The 19,768-nt window shown below is 37.5% G+C and overlaps 2 protein-coding genes across 6 annotated transcripts in view; one reads left to right on the top strand and one right to left on the bottom strand.

The window, feature by feature from the left end:
* LOC110778045 (uncharacterized) overlaps positions 1–12,321 on the top strand; it is a 28,351-nt gene extending 16,030 nt beyond the window's left edge. For 2 of the 5 annotated variants that reach the window (XR_008920519.1, XR_008920513.1), the window contains 3 exons: positions 4,176–4,282; positions 10,201–10,256; positions 12,080–12,321. Coding sequence is in view for 1 of the 5 variants with exons in the window: in XM_021984881.2 (XP_021840573.1) it covers positions 9,904–10,128; positions 10,201–10,256; positions 12,080–12,104 (306 nt within the window). In the remaining 4 variants the exon portion in view is untranslated. Of the gene's footprint in view, positions 1–4,175; positions 4,283–8,452; positions 10,129–10,200; positions 10,257–12,079 lie in introns of those variants that run through there. The other 3 variants (XR_008920515.1, XM_021984881.2, XR_008920514.1) reach the window with 3 other exon arrangements.
* Positions 12,322–13,243: 922 nt separating this feature from the next.
* LOC130461634 (uncharacterized) lies at positions 13,244–13,782 on the bottom strand. The gene is made up of 2 exons (XM_056829787.1): positions 13,422–13,782; positions 13,244–13,335 (listed from the first exon to the last, which is right to left on the bottom strand). Exons 1-2 carry the CDS (start codon positions 13,780–13,782, stop codon positions 13,244–13,246), a joined length of 453 nt encoding a protein of 150 aa, XP_056685765.1.
* Between the last annotated feature and the right edge of the window lie 5,986 nt (positions 13,783–19,768).

Below are 19,768 nucleotides of genomic sequence, written 5' to 3'. Positions count from 1 at the left end.
ATTAATCGACCCCAAGGACACCTTCAAGCTCCAAATGCTCCAAAATCCCCAAACTTGTGAATTTTTGAAAAATGGGTTTGAAACCCTAACCTGAGAAAACCAGATATTTTGAGTGTTTTAGGTGGATTTCGTGAAAAGAGATGATCAAATTGTGTGTTTGAGAGGAAGAAATGATGAATTTGGTGAGTGATTTGAGAAAAATGATGAAGAAATGAATATTTGAGAGAGGAGGGTGTTAGAAAACATGAGAAAAAGAAATGAGTAGTTAAGATATCGGGGAGGAGTTAAACAAATAATCCTAAAAAATTAACCGTGCTGGCTAACCAAATCCGTGCGAGCGCACATGCAAGGTTTAGGTGCGGGCGCACCAAATTTCCATGCGGACGCACATGAGCAGAAATGCCAAATTTTGCACAATCAGAATGTGTTTTATAGGCAATTTTTGTGAAGGGGTTGGCGCACAAGTTTGAGTGCGGCGTACACGAGCAGAGTTATATTTTTCACATGTTTTCAAAATCACCCTAAATGACTAGTTTCCATGGTTGTGCTAGCGCATAAGATTCTGCATGGGCGCACGGCTCTGGAAACATGATTTCTTTGATGGACATCAGTTTCAATTTTTAATGCTATTTTGGTGAAGGTTCGAGAGCACCAAGGTTGGTGAGGGCACACAGGGCCAGCAATACGAATTTTCCTGTAAACTCCTCCTTAACACAAATAAACTAAAAAAAAGTTAATAGCTCAAGTAAACTAAATAAAACCAAAAGAAAGGAAGATTTAGAAATCACGGATTACCTCTCGGGAAGTGCTTCTTTAACGTCACTAGATTGAAGACTCCCCCAAATGCATGGGGGGAGGAGAAGAAGAAATACCAAACTTCGGTTGCCTCCCGAATGCGCTTCTTTAACGTCACTTGCTTGACAGTTCCCCCCGAGTTAATGGGGGTCCAATAGATCCACGACGGCAAATGTGCCGCGAGAGTCACCATCACAATATTTCTTAAGCTTGTGCCCGTTGACCTTGGATTTTCCAGAGTCCTCACTCCAAATCTCAACGGCATCATGAGGAAATACTTTCAAGATTACAAACGGGCTACTCCACCTGGACTTGAGCTTACCCGGGAATAGCTTGAGTATAGAATTGTAGAGGAGCACCTTGTCCCTTTCTTTGAAGTCTCGTGTCTCAAGTCGGGCATCATGATACTTTTTGGATCGATCCTTGTAAGTACTAGCAGAGTTGTACGCGTTCATGCGAATCTTGTCAAGCTCATGAAGATCAAGTAGGCGTTGCTCACCCGCACTAGTGAGATCAAAGTTCAAAGTTTTAATGACCTACATGGCCTTATGTTCGAGCTTAACTGGCAAGTGGAAATTTTTTCCATAAGCAAGCTTGTAAGGAGTCATCCCAATTGGAGTTTTGATAGTCGTCCTATATGCCCACAGCATCATCATCAAGCTTGATTTCCAAATCTTTCCGATTTTTAGCAACCGTCTTCTCAAGGATTTCCTTTAGCTTACTATTAGTGACTTCTACTTGGCCACTCGTTTGAGGGTGATAGGCCAAGCCAACCTTGTGATGCACATCATATTCCGCAAGAGAGATTTGAACTTCACATGAGAAAAGTGGGATCCTACATCACTTATCAAAGCCCTAGGAACCCCAAAATGTGGAAAAAAATCTTCTTGAAAAGATTGAGAACCACCTTTGGATCATTGGTAGGTGAGGCAGCGGCTTCCGCTCATTACTACATAGTCAACAGCCACAAGAATATAGAGATTTCCTTAAGAAGAGGGAAAGGGTCCCATGAAATCAATTCCCCAAACATCAAACACCTACAACTCCAGGAGTTTGAGGCATCTCATGCCGCTTAGATATGTTTCTCGTCCTTTGACACCGATCACAAGACTTAACAAAAGCCCAAGCGTCATGGAAGGGAGTGGGCCACCAAAGCATACTCAATACCTTTGAGGCGGTCTTACCCCCCCCCCCCCCCATGTGTCCTCCACAAGGAGAGGAGTGGCACATGCGAAGGATACTATCAAGCTCATCATTTGGAACACAATTCCTCAATAGCCCATCGGCACCTTTCTTGTACAAAATAGGCTCAAACCCTATATACTTCTTTGCACAGTGCCTCAATTTCCACCTTTGTTGAGTGGAGAAATTTATGGGGACCTCCCCACAAGCCATGTAATTGACGAGGTCGGAAAACCAATGCAAAAAGGAGATCTCAACCATGTAAAAAGTATCATCACACAAGGAATCTTCAATTGGCACATCATCCGTTGCCCCATCATAAAGCTCAAGGCGAGAAAGGTGATCAGTGACAACATTTTCAGCACCTTTCTTGTCTCGAATTTCAATGTCAAACTCTTGGAGAAAAAGGACCCATTGGATAAGCCTAGGCTTGGCCTCCTTCTTGGTCATAAGATAGCGGATGACCGCATGATCGGTATACACAATGGTTTTGGAACTAACCAATTAGGTGCGAAACTTCTCAAAGGCATGAACAATGGGAAGGAACACCTTCTCCGTGGTGTTGTAGTTAGATTAAGATTTATTGAGGGTCTTGGACATGTAATAGATGATGTGAAGATTGTTTTCCTTCCTTTGACCCAAAACACCTCGAACGGAGTAGTCACTTGCATCACACATAAGCTGAAAGGGAAGTGACCAAAATGGAGCTTGGACAATAAGAGTGGAGACTAAAGCATACTTGAGCTTGTTGAAAGCATCATGACAAGCATCATCAAAGTGAAAATCACACTCCTTTTGTAGGAGGTTAGTAAGAGGCCTTACAATCAAAGAAACGTCCTTGATAAACCTCCTATAGAACCCGCATGCCCAAGGAAAGAACGAACTCCCTTGACATTGATTGGAGGGGTGAGCTTCTCAATGACCCGAATCTTAGCCTTGTCCACCTCCATTCCGAGATTGGAAACCTTATGCCCTAGAAAAATACCTTCTCGAACCATGAAGTGACACCTTTACCAATTCAAAACCAAGTGAACCTTCTCACATCTCTCAAGAAATTTTACCAAATTGAGAAGACACTCATCATATGAAGCATTACCCACCGAGAAGTCATCCATGAACACTTACATTTCCTCTTCAAGCATATCACCAAAAATACTCTTCATACATCGTTCAAATATTCTTGGAGCATTGCATAGCCCAAATGTCATCCTCTTATAAGCATAAGTACCTTAGGGAAAAGTGAAAGTGGTTTTCTCTTGGTATTCCAGGTTTATGGGGATTTGGAAAAACCCGGAATAAACATCAAAGAAACCAAAAAACGTATGCTTATACTAAATCTCTCTAGCAGTTGATCGATGAAAGTCAAGGGGAAATGGTCCTTCTTAGTGGAAGAGTTGTGTTGACGACAATCAATGCATATTCTCCACTTGGTCACTGTCCGGGTAGAGATAAGTTCACCACATGCATAAGTGACCATCGCCATCCTACCCTTATTTGGGACAACATGGACCTGAGACACCCACTTACTATTAAAAATAGGGTAGATGATCCCGGCCTCCAAAAGCTTCACTATTTCCTTCTTAACCACCTCACCCATAGGTGGATTATCCTTTGCCTTTCAAGATGAGGGGTGGCATTGTCCTTAATCTCAATATGATGCATACAAAGTGCCGGGCTAACACATTTCAAATCATCAATGGTGTAACCCAAGGCACTTTGATGACGTTCACTACTACAAAATAGGCTTATAGCAACGCCATTTTATGCAACAGTTTCATTGGCGTTGCTATATCATAACTATTGTAACAGTTAATTAATTATTAAATTGAGTAGAGTTTGACTTTGGAAAAATGTTGCTATAGAAAAACTATTGCAACAATAGTATATTGCGATTATTTTTTGCAACAGTTTTTATTTTTAAAATTTTGATGAAATATTGAACTTTCTTTTTTGGCATGTATCTAAAAAAATAGAAAATAGAAAATAGAAAATAAAAATTGAATATGTAAGTAAGTCATTGAATATTTTCATAGACTGCTTTTTATTTTTTGTTTCCCTCCTTCCCAACCCTTCTGTTTCACCCCAAACCCTTCTTCTCTTTCATCTGCTTCGTCCTTCTTCTCTTCTTTTTCATCTGATTCCTTCTTCTCTGTCATCTGCTTCCTTCTTCTCGATCCTCCCCATCATCGTTTCTGAAGCAAAGGCGAATTGGAGATTGGGGCTTTCTGAATTGGAAGTTGGGTCTATGATTTGGAGATAAGGTGAAATTGGCAAATTTTGTTTCTGAATTGGCGAGAAGAACAAGGTTAGTTATTATATATCTCTTCGAATTTCGTCTTAAGTTTCACAATTATGCTGTTTAATTAACTGGCTACAAATTGGGATTTTTTTGTGTGGTTTTGGGCCTAAATTAGGGTTTCTTATTTAGGGAATTCTGTTGATTTTTATTCATTTGTATTAGTTAATAAGGATGAAGCATCGTATGATTCTGTTAATTAGGGATGAAGCATCGTAATTAGGGATAAAGCATCGTATGCTTTAGTTACAACTTCTTTTTTTATTTTTTTAATTCAATATCAATCAATTTTGTGATCGATCGATGGATTATTTTGGATGATTTTAATTATGACTTTTGGTACTTTCCGTGGCAATTTATATGTGTTGCTATTTGTTTTTCGTGTGTCCGAGTGTTGCTGGTTTCGTTATGTTCAGGCATTGGGTGCTTACTCTGTTTAATCAGTTGTTGTTGGTGTATATGGTTTCGTGGGAGGTAGGGCAACTGGTGTTTTTTGTGTAATTTGTTGGGGTTCTGCTACAGGTCTGTGTTGTTGCTTCTGCAGATTATGCTGATCCAATATAGACTAAAATCATTCGAAATATCATGTATATGTGGCACTTCTAAGCAATGAAACCTCACTTTGCCTCCAAAATAATGTTGATCCAATATTGTCCTGGACTTTTGCTAAAGGATGCCTCCCCATGAGACTATTACTGAACTCTTTCTGATTTAATCCACTTGAGTAAAAAATTTCAAGGGTGTGACTACAACATATCCTTCAACCAACATCGACATTAATTAGTGATCACTAAATTTCAGCAGTATAGTTCTATAGTGTTCCAAGTGCCATGGATACATACCGAGATAGCAATTTATTCCTGACCAAGAATAATATTTTAATTCCCTCGACACCGAGATAGATAATTCTAGTAATTCATGATGTTTCTTTCACTATGTATCCAACATAAGTATTGGAATATAATTTAAAAGTTAAACCGAAATTAAAGTGCCTTTTTATGTCGATTTAAGTAGTTTTGTTAGATGTGAATGGATAGATTGAAAAATGGAAATGCATTTGCATGCAATTATGGATATTCTTGTAGCAGAATAACAGTCCACCTGCTTGATTGCTACTTATATTATGCTAAAATAATATTACTTTTGTATATTACATAAAGTTCTTCTAGTACAAATTAACTAAAGATTTACACTTAGTACATAAAAAACACTAGTGGAAAAAGGGTCATTTGCATCGCACTTTTAAGCACATTTGCGTCGCACATCGTGCGTGGCAAAAGCTCTCGACGCAAATGACTGAACCTTATTTGCGTCGCACAATTAGCTAATGTGCGACGCAAATAACTTTTCAGGCATGGTGCTGAAAAGTCATTTGCAACGCACATTAGCTAAATGTGCGACGCAAATGACTTTTCAATATGTTAAAAAAAATGTCATTTGCAACGCACATTAGCTAAATGTGCGACGCAAATGACTTTTCAATATGTTAAAAAAAATGTCATTTGCGTCGCAGATTAGCTAAAGTGCGACGCAAATGACTTTTGGATATTCTAAAAAAAATGAGCTGCTGATTTTATTTAATCCATAGATTAAATAAAATAAGCAGCTTTCAGTACTAGTATATTCAGAGCATAAAAATAAAAGTAAACTAGGTGAAAATTTTGACAATATTTCCTTTGTAATTTGACCCGCCCCAATACCGGGAATGTTATAATACATTAATATATACCTGTCAAAACAGTTTACAACCCAATAAAAGGCAAATTCACCATAGATCAACCAACATGTTGATAACCTAACTACACTTTAAACATAAAAGTTTAAGTAAATATTACAATAAACTAGCTAAATATCGACATTGCTCATAATGTAATCAGCCCAAAGAAAACAAACAAAAATAGCAGAACAATCACATTCTTAGCAACAAAGGCAATACATATTCACCCTTATTAAGAAAAGAAAAACATTAGAGTTGCATAACCCCAAACCTACTCTCAACAGGAGGTATAATAGTCTGCTAGTCTTGCTACCATTTGCAGTTTGAATTGCATTCAGAACAATTATATTCATATAAGGAAACAATAATTAAACCTCAATTATATGGGAACATTTCAGAAAAAGTAATAAACGCTAGCAAGAATTGGGGAATCAACAACAGAACATTAAAATTTGAACTTAGACCTCATAATAATCAAACACACGAGCTGTTATTTATTGTATGCACAAAATGGCAATGTGAAAAACATGTATCATTGGATAAGCAACTGAACATTTCAAACATAAGACATCCAAGGTGAGCAAGGGGGAAACCTGTAATCAGGTCTAAAGTCATGTCCCCATTTTGAAACACAATGTACTTCATTGATGGCAAATAAAGCTATTCCACGGTTCTCCGCAAGCCTCTGAAGTGGACTTATTAGTATGCATTATACACCTCATCAGACAGTGAAAGCTGACATCATACAGTCCCAAGTGACAACAGCAGGGCATTTAGAAACAATTCAAACTACAAGCAATACCAGATGATGTACAAATGTGTTCACCTAAGCAGTGTTTCGAGGCAAACGTATACAACGGAATACATGCCGTTCATTGCTTTCTTCTCAACGGTGTTATCTGGTTGTCCTGATCCAAGGAAACATGCAGAGATGCCATGTTTTGATAGCTTTAAGCACTGGTCATGCATCAAGCTTATCAATGGAGAAATCACGACCACGACCTTCCCTGTCAAAAGCGCAGGTAGCTGAAAGCACAAAAATTTCCCTGTAGAAACATTAAAGCCTCAAAAACATTGACACAGTATATACATTGTACAAAGGATTCAAGAAGAAATGCACAGAAAAGGGAGAATAAGAATCAGAAAATAAATACCAGACCCTGTTGCTGCAAGAACAAGACAGTCTTGCAGAGAAAACCAAGCTAGTTAATCATGGTAGACACTGGTCATGCATCAAGCTTATCGATGTACAAATGTGTGTCTATTAAGTTCTTGCTTCTACTGCAGGGTTGCCTAGCAATCATGGTAGACAAAGAAAAAAATCCAAAGGTAAATCTTACTGAATTTTTTCAACTGGATGGACTATATGTTTCATGATACTGTCTTAGCTAGTTAATGAATCTCTTTTAAGAGTTCGACATAATCAAAATCCTAAAATCAAAATCAAAATCTAGGGTTCAAACAATCAAAATTTAGATTCATCTGAAATCAAAATCCTAAAATCAAAATCAAAATCCTAAACAGATTCGACATAATCAATAACAAACTACAACATCTGAAATCAAAATCCTAAAAAGGTCACATTACATCAAATTCAATTCAACACTTAATTTATCATCAAATTCAAATCAATCACTTAATTTATCATCAAATTCAAAGCGAAACTCATAAAAAATTGAAAAAAAAATACTTGAATTCACAAACTAACCAACATAACTAAACCCTAAATTCAAATGAAAAAAACCAGAGAAAATTAATTGAACATGGAAATCAAGATACTCAAATTAACAATCCAAACAATTGGGCAAAAAGATACTCAAATTCACACATTAACCAAAATAATTAAACCCTAGATTCATAAGATTTTTTTTAAAATGTGCAAAACTAATTGAATTTGAAAATCAAGCAATATGACCCAGCGTGTTTCTTACCCTTAAAAAACCAAGCAATATGACCCGCCGGAAAATGCAAACCAATCGTATTGACATTTTCGCGGCGCCGACACCTAGGGTTTGCCTCTTCGCGGTAGTTTAGCATGTTTCTTAGAGGCAGTTCGGCGTATTCGGCGTTTCTTAGCCTTTTTCGCGGCAGTTCGGCATGTTTCTTAGCCTTCTTCGCGGCGCCGACACCTAGGGTTTGCCTCTTCTTGACATCGCAGATCTTGAATTTTCAGAGAAACCCAATTGACTATATTTGTGACAACTTTGGTGAGAGGAGATGTCGAAAAATAAGGTTGATATTGTGTTGTTGGAGGAGAGATGAAGAGGTGTTGGAGTACCAACAATGGAGATTCTAAAAGAATAGATGAGAGAGAAAGATAGAAGAGGCGGAAAGTTTGCGGTGTTGGTGTGGTGTGCTGGGTCAAAGCGAGAAAGTACATTCCTAGGTGGACACGCATTGCATCGCAGATTTACAAATCTGCGTGGCAAATGACTCTAGGATGCTCCTAGAGTCATTTGCCACGCAGATTTGTAAATCTGCGATGCACTTGATTGAGTCATTTGCCTCGCAGCTTTGTAAATCTGCGATGCAAATGACTCTGGGGGGCATCCTAGAGTCATTTGCCTCGCAGTTTAACAAAGCTGCGACGCAAATGAGTAAATTTTATGCTAAAATTTGTTATTTGCATCACATGTTCAGAATGGCGTGGCAAATGCGGGGATGCAAATAAGCCTTTTTCCACTAGTGAAATTATCAGGATCCTTAGATCATGTTACAAGGAGAGATAAAGTGGCAAATGAAAAAATTATCTGATGATTTCCTAATCCATCCCTAATCAACCTATATGAAAAATAATATTACTAATTATTATAGTAGGGCTTTGGTATACTAACAGTCTAGCATATAATACTATATGATGAAGCTCATGAAAATTAGATGCGAGCTTCCTACTATGTCCTCAATCAATTTGGTGGCATCAGATTGTTTAGACCCTAAACCTGAAGTGAAGTGGATGAAGTGAAGTCCTACGAGATTGTTTAGAGTTAGTATAAGTACTTTGTATATGTTAAGACTTACCTTACGATAAGGAAATTAACTCGAACTTTTGATTTACTCCAAAATTATATTAGAAAAGGAAGAGGGGTAAACATACTGCATAGGGAATTAAAATCAAGTTTTTTTTATCTTTATAAAATAATGCTTGAGTAGCTTTCAAGGAAAGTCCTCTGGTGGTCATGTTCCAGATTCGACCAGGCTGAAAAACTACTAGATCACAGGAAAAATAGAGAATTGCCAACTGATTTCAAAGTATAATTTCACATATAACACACACTATATATACAAACAAGGGGTGCATATGAAAACATACAAAATAGAAGAAATCACTAGATCCTTACTGAATATCAACATTGACTAATACTTCAGGGTATCGTTAACATGTCTAACCCCACTCTAAACTTTAAGCCTGCCTCTGCAACACAACAGAGAAATATGTACTTCAAGTAAATTTAAATTGTAAGTTAAGGTTCCAACTAGAATATTTTAGAATCTAATAGATCATTCTATATCTAGAGGTTACAAGTTATAAAAATAGAATTTTCATTAAAAGTTAACAGAATGTTCAAGAAATAATGATAACTAAAACACTGTTGTCCTCTTGAAAACACAGGTAGCTTCTAACAGTACCTAGCTAGGTTAATTTTGTATAATGTAATCCCATGGTGTAAGCTTATAATAATAGACAAGAAGTTAGGATAAAAAATTTACGAATAATTAAATATACAACTTCTCGTAACAATCACAAAGCATATACATAGTCTTTGAAATATCAGATTTCAATCTTGATGTGATAGCTTCGTCACTTGTACAACTTCGCCAAAAAGACCCTATCTTGAACCCGGAAATGATTGCAAAAGCTATAGTTTCAACTGCTACAAATGGTGCATAACATATAGGTTTCAAGCCTACTCGTATGTTTTCTAATCCATACTATTACGGTATTTGTTCTTTTTGCATTGTAATAATTAAACGAGACTTGGTTGTAATGGCTAAACAAAAAATAGAGCTAACTAGTGCATTCTTGAGCTATTATTATGCATATGACAACTATGAAGAGAGATTGAAACATCCGCCAGAGAGAGTGCCTGAAGCAAATTTCAAAACACTTATAGCTTATTGGGAGACTAATGCAGCAAAGGTAGGTTTGAAGCGTAATATATTCTTATGATTCTATTATTTCCATGTCTAATTTATATTTTTTTGCTGTTAGAAAACAAGTTGCAGAATTCAGAAAATTGCAAAGAGCGAGACAATGGTTACATATAGGTATGTTTCACAAAACTTCTTTACTTATTTTTTTACATGTAGATTTAGAATTATTGTATTTGATGCTTGTGAAATTATGGTGTTTGATGATTGTGAGCTTTTGTTGTTTGATAATTGTGGAATTATGGTGTTTGATGATTGTGAAGTTATGATAATTAGGCAGCAAGTTCATAATTAGGCATGACTTATTTGTGGATTGTGCTTGAGTTGTTTGTAGTTGTTCTTTTTCCAGTTAGCAGATTCTGATCTGCTAGTAGTTGTTCAATTTCCGCAAGGGTGGATTCTGGTTGCTTGAGTGTTTAGGCAGTATTGCAGCAAGTTTTATTGGACTGGGCTGTTTTCAGCTGCTGTACTGCCTGCCACTTCATAACAGTCGCACAATAAATACGTAACCTTAGCAGATGAGTTCTCGAAATCATTAATGTGTGACTAAGTCATAGACTGGTTTAACCATTACTCTAGGGACTAGGTTGCGGTACCAAGCCTCTCCAAGATAGGGGGACACCAGTAACGTCTTTCTCCTCCAGATTTACAATTGACTAGGCAGAACCTTTAACCTTAGCATATGAAACTTTTTTCCCGGACTTAGTTTTTTCTTCACTAACAACTCTTCCTTCTATTTCATTCTTCTGACTGAAGTTTACAGCTTCATGTCTGACAATTTCTTTATCTGATCCTCCACTATATCTTGGTCTCATACTTCTTTCTCCCTAATGCTTTGGCTTTTATGGCTCATCTAGATCTAGGCCGGGGTAGAGGATAGGTTTCATGAGAACTATAGGAGGTCTTTCGTCATCCCAACTATTTTTCGAGTAGAAGAAATCAGACTCCCTTGGAAAATGTAATTGAGTTCATTGCCTTCTCGTTTATAGCTACATGACTCTTGTAATATTCTTTACTTCTGCTTTTCCCCTAACTGAAGTGTCACATTGCCTTCTCATTTATAGCTAAAGTTTTGTTTCAAATAGAAGTAGAATAACCACATTCAAAGAAAAGTGATACAATGTTTCATTTCCATACACGCATAAACTGCAAACAGTGTCACACATTGCATAAACTTAAAAAATATGTCATAAGTGGACAGTCTTCCTTGAACTGCCAACCAGCCTACAAACACACATTTATGAGCAGCAGAGTTGTTGCATTTTTTTCCATGGTACCTTCACTACCTCTTAGAGAATTGTATACCTATCTAATACAAAAAGTGTCTCTCTGCAGCAGCCCAGAACCTTGTGGTATCCCTACAAAGTACGCAGTAGCAAACTTACTAAGTTTGTCAACAATTGAAAGGTATACAAGTATCAAATGAAAATTGAGTTTGGGCTTATAAATAAATATGACCTTTATTTTCCGTCTTATGCGAGTCTGCAACAATTTTGCTGGTTCTACTGGAGTTATTTGTTCTTGTTCTGAGTCTGCAATGTGTTTCTAGTTAGCGGATTTTGATCTTCTAGTAGTTGTTCAGTTCTGCAAGGGTGGCTATTCAGTTCCAGTTAGCAGATTTGGATATGCTACTAGTTGTTCAGATTTTAATCTGCTGCTTGTTGTTTAGTTATGTAAGGCTCTGATCTGCTGCCTGATGTTCAGTTCCGTAGGGCTCTGATTCTGATCTGCTGCTTGTTATATTCAGTTCAGTTCCAGTTAGCAGATTTTTTTGTTCAGGCAGGGGGTTTAGATTTCTGTCCTTCATGTGCAGTTGTGCTACTCGTTTGTGTTTCTTCTCATGCATCTGTGGTGTGTGGTTTACAAATTTTGTTTTGCAGAATTGATCATATTATTTCATTTTAATTACATGCATTAATTTTCCTATTTTTTTTTTACAGGATGGTAATAAAAGGAGAATGGTAGATAAAAGGATGGCAGAAAGGGCAAGGATTGAAGTTCTTTTGGATTGATTTTGGACAAATAAATTAAGTACTAGATAGGTTTTAGATTGCTTGAACGATTCTTTTTAGAATTCATTTTCTTAATTAATGTATTTATATTATAACAATGGTTTTTGTTATGAGAATGATTGTTATGGATATTTTATTTTAATAATAAGTAAAACTTAATTTGAAATAAATGTTTTCTATTTGTAGTAGTTGGATAGGTATAATATTTTCATTTTAATGAGCTACTAAATAAACGCGTATGAAATTGTTGCTATAAGCTCACATTAAAGTGTCGCAATAGTTGTATCAAGAAACGTTGCTATAGACTCACATAAAAATGCCGCCATAGTGTAGCAAGAAACGTTGCTATAGATCATGTAAAAATGTGGCAATAGTCGTATCAAGAAACGTTGCTATAGACTCACGCAAAAACGTCGCAATAGCGGTATCAAGAAATGTTGTTATAGACTACAAAAGTGTTGCAATATTAGAGCAACAAATGTTGCAATAGACTGTTGATAGTGCTGGTTTAGATAATAAAGTGTTAGCCTAGACACTAAAACTGTTGCTTGAAATCCTAAATAATTGTTACTAAAACTTAATAATTGTTGCCTTAGATATAATAAAATTGTTGGCAAAAGTTAAAAGTCGTTGCCTAAGAAAAGCGTTGCTAAAAAAAACTATGGCAGCAATTTTATAAAGTTGTTGCCTAAGACATCATAACTGTTGCCATAGAGTTATAGCAGCGCCACCTATTGACAACGCCATATAAACTGTTGCTATAGGTCTATGGCAACATTTAATGGATCTTTGCCAACACATTTAGGGCGTTGCTATAGCCCTATTTTGTAGTAGTGGTTTCAAGACATGAGTGAGCTTGAGAAATTGCTCATCGTCCAAACTTGCATTAACAATGACGGGATAAGAAGAATTGGGTCCAAGAAAAACGTATCTGAAGCTCGAAGGTAGAGGTTTAAGCACTTCCTTGGGAGCTTCCATACCATTTCGGTTCTTTAGATCATCCAAAACCTCATCCCGATTAAGCACAAGAAAACATTATCCGAGTTGTCAACAAGGTACGACAAAATCCATTAACTCCTTGTAGTTGGCCGTCTAAATCGCTACATCTGCTAAACCTTCTCCATTCAAAATAGCAAGCTCAAGAGGAACGTTAATAGTGAGCAAATGCTCATACATGTCATGGACTAGGGAATCAAAGAGTCAATCAAAAAGAATTTCTTATTTGTAGAACTAGAATAATGCATGGTTTGATTTAAATCAAAGAGAAGACTGTCCATCCCCACCTTAAAAGTGATTTTCCCATTTTTCACATCAATAATGGACCCCACCGTGGCCAATAATGGCCTACCAAGAATAATTGGGACGTGAACATCCTCATCAATATCTAACACAACAAAGTCGACGGGGATCATAAATTTCCCAACTCTCAATGGCACATCCTCAACTTTGCCAAAAGGATATTTGACCAAGCGGTCGGCAAGTGACAATGTAATGTTGGTAGGGATTAAATCACCAACCTCAATCTTAGTAAACACCGAATAACGCATTAAACTAACACTAGCAGCCAAATCACACAAAGCATTGCTAATTTCAAGATTCTTAATAGCACAAGGGATAGAAAAACTACCCATCTTTGAGTTTGGGTAGCATTTGGTTGAGAATTGAAGGAAATAATGCCCTTGGTCCAAGTATGCATTCTATGTTAAGTCTAATAAATGCGGTTCAGTATTAATTAACAAGTTAATAATTCAGTGAGATCAAGTGAGCTGAATGCCTAGCTAGAGGCCGCTTCAGTTCAAGTGGAATTAATGATATTAATCCACAGCTTACTCTTGACTGAACCCGTAGGGTCACACAAATAGTACGTAAACGGATCAAGTATTTAATGGCATTAAATACTCCATCTATGGATATTCGGAATCGACGGATCTTGGTTTCAGTGGGAGCTGAGATCGTCACAGGCAAGAAATGAATACTCCGGAAACGATGATATTGCCGGAAACGGAAATATGGATCGTATCGGAAATATAAATATTATCCAAGTCGTAGATGTTGCCGGAAACGGAAACATGGTACGTATCGGAAAATATTATCGGAAATGGAAATATTGCCAGAATCGGAAATATTGCCGGAAACGGAAATATTGTCAGAATCAGAAATATTATCGGAATCGGAAAATAATTCCGGAAACGGAAATATTAAATATTTGTTCGAAACGGAAATTGATTCCGGAATCGGAAATATTAAATATTGTTCGTATCGGAAATGAATTCTGGAATCGGGAATTTAATCAGAAGCGTATCGTACGAATTAGCATCGGACGAGGCCCGCTAGACGAAGGCCCAGCACGAAGCCAGGCCGTCGCCCAACGAGCCAACGCACACCATCGCACGCCAAGCCTCGACCAGACCCAGCGCAAGGCCAGGCCCAGCCAAGGCCTTGGGCGCGCGCGCGGAGCACAGCAATGGGCCGAGCGCTGTGCGCCTAGCGTGGGCCGCAAGGCTTGCGCGGGTGTACGGTGCTCGTGCAATGCTCGTGCGGGAGTCCTGAAGCAATCGGGATTCGAAGTGTGATTAAATCCTAAAACAATTAGATAATGATTGTTTAATTAGAGTCCTAGTAGGGTTATAATTAAATAAATTAGTATCCTAATAGGATTCCAAAACCCTTTCCATAACTCTATAAATAGGTGCCTAGGGTCACATATTTTCAGAGATTATTCAAGTATTCAAAGTGAGTTTTTGAGAGAAAATTCAGACACATTTCTTGACTATAAGTGCCGAAAATCTTTAGTACCTTAAGGGCGATTCTAGTTGGTCAATCTTAAGGCGGATCCGGACGTGCTGTGGACTATCTACGGAGGGACGACACTTGGAGTCCTAAAGACTTGTTCTTGTTCGGTTCGGGCGCAGCTAGGGAAGGCACGCAACAAAGAGTATGCATCTAAACTATGCTATATGATTATGTGTAAATAATATGTATTCCTGGCTAAATGGTTTTTCCGCATGATTTATGAATTGTCATATGTATCATAACCTAACAGTGGTATCACGAGCCTCTTATTATTTTCATAATCTAAATTGCATGAACATGGTTAAATATTACAAATTTGCAAGAATTAAAAGGGGTGATTAATTTTCGTAATTGTTAATTAATTGCAAATTGCGTTTATTTAATTATACGTACGCAGTTTTTCTGCAGTTTCTTCGTTACTCATCCAAATCGAGTGATTTTTGTGTCAATTCCGCATGTAAAAGGCATTCTAAAATTTTGACAAAAATAGTCTTTTTCTGCCGAAACCAGAATTCTCAAATTCGAAGCCTAACTATGACTTTTCGAAGGTTTTAGTTTTTCGAATGCAAAATTTCGTAAATTTAAGATGTTAAATTAAATATTTGCGATTCTTGTTGATAAATCTTGAATTTTTGATTGACCTACTGTATATGTTTAACAAGTTTGAATGCCTAGCCTTGTTAATTATGCAATCTAATTTGTAATTATGATTAATTTGTTGAAAATTAGAATAATTTAGAATTAATTTAATTTTCATAATTAATTATAATTTAATTAGAAACCTATGATTAAAAACCACCATAAAAATTGTAAATTTATGTTAAATTTTAAATTTTTATGACCTAGGCTTGAATCCATAATAATCGGAAATCAATTGAATAATAAATTTTCGATTTTTCGCCCTAAAATTATGAAATTAATATTATTTATTAATTTGTCATTAATTTTAAATATAAATTTTAAATTTTTATGCGATTCGTTCATATAACTTGCACGCACAAAGCAATGGACGCTTCGTGTTACCCTTAAGGGGTGTTGTATAGTGCGGGCATGCGACGACGAGCAAGGGAGCTCGTCGCCCGTGCGGCACGAATGCAATGAGCAGGGGCATGGTGCACGAGCACAAGGCAGCAGCCCTGCCTTGTGTCGTGGGCCACGAGCACAAGGCAGCAGCCCTGCCTTGTGTCGTGGGCCACGAGCTATGGATGAATGGGCATGGGCGAAGGCAAGGCATGGCAGTCGCGTGTGGGCAGCAAGCGAGCTGCGCCACAACGCGCACTGCCTCGCGCAAGCGCGCGCAGCCTCGCGCGCAGCGAGCGCAAGCTCGCGTGCCACGAGCGCTGCGCCCAGCGTTGATCGCGCGCAATTGCTCGTGCACAGCGAGCGATGGCTCGCGTGCATCAAGCGCCGGAGCGCGCGCAGCAAGCGCTGGCGAGCGCGCACAGCGAGCGATGGCTTGCGATGGGAAGATGCAGCAGCTATGCGACGAGTGCATGGGCTGCGCGCACATGGCCAGCGATGGCTGTGTGCGTGTGGCCCATGGGCGTGCGATGCGTAGGGTGTTGCGATTAGATCGTTTTGAATGTTTAATTTGAAATTTTCAGTTTACGTAATTTTAATTAATTTTAAAAATTAATAATTTAAATTATTTTCTTGGATTTTAATTTTGAATATTGTAATTATAATAAATTATATTTATTCTAATTATTTTACTAAAATTAAAATCATGAATTAATTTAAATACGACTGAAATTAAATTAAACTTTTTGGATTCAATTATAAATTCATATGAGCTTTAAATTTTAATTAAATTTGTATGTTTCCGGTTAGACTAGAAATACATTTTTATGTTTAAAATTAGTAAAGCATACGAATTTATTGGTTTAAGTGGGAGCCCTTTTAGTCATAAACTCTTGATTAGGTCCACAAATCCTTAAGGTTAAAACAACTTGATTAGAATTAATAAGGACTGAATAATTGGTAGATTATTGGTGCCCTTGATTAATTGCTGCAAATGTTTACGTGATGCATAATGTGTTTTACTAACCAGCTATGTGGGCCATTCATGATAATGAATGGGTGAATGGTATATATTGTATATGTACTGTTTTGCAGGTTATGAAGTGACTAGTATGGCCCAAATAGGATAGAAAAAATGGTCTGCGCACCATTAATTTGAATGTAATTGGTCTAAAGTACCAAAGTTATTTTTCAATTCAAATATGGTATGCGTACCATCAAATAGTTGTAATTAGTTTTAATTATAGCTTATCCTATTTGAAGAAAATGGTGCCTCCCACGGAGATTTTCAAGACGGACTTTGAAGTCAAAGCTTCAAGATGAAGTCGGGCCATACTAGATCACATTTATCTTATGCATGCTTTAAGTTATTTATTGCTTTAAATATGTCTTAATTATGCATGAGATTGTGGCTTGATTATGTTGCATGATTAAGGATTTTAGTTCACTTAAAATCTAACCAACATAGTAAGAGCCTTAAGTTCCAAACTTAAAAATTGAGTTAAAAGGTGCCATGCCAAAATATACACTTGCTTGGATATCCTTTACATCAATCTAGTAATAGTTTTCGCTCAGCGAGGTGTTACTTATGGGTCCTAAAGGGGCAAGGTACACAAATAATTGTGAGTACATGTTAGTTTTGGTGAAACTGAACGATATAAGTAAGGAGTCCTTTTATGTCGTGGCAAAATCGATAGGTTTACCTAATAAGTTCTTAGACGTACCTATCAACCAAGAATAGTTTCTAGACTATTAGCAAAAGGCTTTTGCTTACCTAAGATGTTTTAGGATTAAGTCGACAAACTGTGCTTAGTTCTTCAATGATTTTAGGATCTTGGAATCATTTTATTCACACCTGCCGGAACACATAACTTGAATAAAATGCTTAATAAACATTGAATTATGCATGTATGCTAGAATTTAAGTTTATTAAGAGAAACTGTGAATGGTTATTTATTTGTTTATTCTTTCAATTGTAGTTTTTAATATGGCAAACAACAATTCATTCAACATTCGATCAATTCTCGAAAAGGAGAAGTTGAACGGGAAAAACTTCCTTGACTGGCAAAGGAACTTGCAAATAGTTCTTATGCAGGAAGAAAAGGAGTATGTCCTAGATGAGGCGATGCCCGAAGCCGCAGGCGACGGGGTCACTCAGGCAGCCCTCAATCGTTGGATTGATGCCAACAAGGATGTGAAATGTCTAATGCTCGCCACCATGAGTGCGGATCTGCAGAAAACGTTCATCAACTCAGATGCTTTCACAATCATCAGTGAGTTGAAGAACATGTTCCAAGATCTGGCTCGAGTCGAAAGATTCGAGACTCATAGGCAAATTCTTGAGACCAAGCTTAAGAAAGGCGATCCCGTAAGTCCACATGTCCTCAAAATGATTGGACTCATTGAGAATATGAGTCGGCTGGATCAGCAATTTTCTCAGGAAATGGCTATAGACACCATCCTCCATTCTCTTCATAGCGGGTATGATCAGTTCAAACTGAACTACAGTATGAATAGTCTGGACAAAACGCTCACTGAGCTTCACGGTATGCTGAAGACCGCTGAAAAGACGCTCAAAAGTGATAAGCAGGATGTGCTTATGGTGCGTGGGGGCAAGTTCAAGAAATCTGGAAAGAAGAGGAATGCTAAGAAAGGTGGCGACAAGGCCAGCCCAACTAAGCAAACTGGCGCCAAATCTGTAAAGAGGAAGGTCAGTCAACCCACTTCTGAATCCGAATGCTTCTACTGCAAGAAGAAGGGGCATTGGAAGAGAGATTGCTTGAAGCTAAAGGAAGATCAGAAGAACGGAACAGTCGTTCCATCTTCAGGTATTTTCGTTATAGACTGTATACTTGCTAATTCAACTTCTTGGGTATTAGATACAGGTTGTGGCTCACACTTATGTTCCAATCCACAGGGACTAAGAAGAAGTAGAAAGTTAAGCAAGGGTGAAGTCGACCTACGAGTGGGAAATGGAGCACGGATTGCTGCATTAGCTGTAGGAACTTACTATTTGTCGTTGCCCTCCGGGCTAGTTTTGGAACTGGAAGAATTTTTCCATGTTCCAAGTCTTACTAAAAACATCATTTCAGTTTCTTGCTTAGATGCTAAGGGATTTTCCTTTTTAATAAAAGACAATAGTTGTTCGTTTTATTTTAAAGAGATGTTTTATGGATCTGCTAGATTAGTCAATGGACTTTATTTATTAGATCACGACAAACAAGTATATAACATAAATACCAAAAAGGCCAAAAAGGATGATTCAGATATCACCTATCTGTGGCATTGTCGATTAGGCCATATAAACTTGAAACGCTTAGAAAGACTTCAAAAGGAAGGAATTCTAGAACCATTTGACTTAGAGGATTATGGTAAATGCGAATCATGTTTACTTGGCAAAATGACAAAGCAACCTTTCTCTAAAGTTGGAGAAAGAGCAAATGAACTATTGGGTTTAATCCATACAGATGTATGTGGACCAATGAGTACAAATGCTAGAGGTGGTTTCAGCTACTTTATCACTTTCACTGATGACTTCAGTAGATATGGTTATGTCTACCTAATGAAGCATAAGTCTGAATCCTTTGACAAATTCAAGGAATTTCAGAGTGAAGTAGAGAATCAATTAGGCAAGAAGATTAAGGCACTGCGGTCTGATAGAGGCGGTGAATATCTGAGCTATGAATTTGATAACCATCTGAAAGAATGTGGAATTCTATCAGAATTGACTCCTCCTGGAACACCACAATGGAACGGTGTGTCGGAACGGAGGAACTGAACCTTGCTAGACATGGTCAGGTCAAT

The sequence above is a fragment of the Spinacia oleracea genome, chromosome 5, assembly GCF_020520425.1.
Source record: "Spinacia oleracea cultivar Varoflay chromosome 5, BTI_SOV_V1, whole genome shotgun sequence".
Classification (NCBI taxonomy): Eukaryota; Viridiplantae; Streptophyta; class Magnoliopsida; order Caryophyllales; family Amaranthaceae; genus Spinacia; species Spinacia oleracea.
Note: the sequence above shows the minus strand (reverse complement) of the source record. Positions and strands in the feature narration are given on the sequence as shown.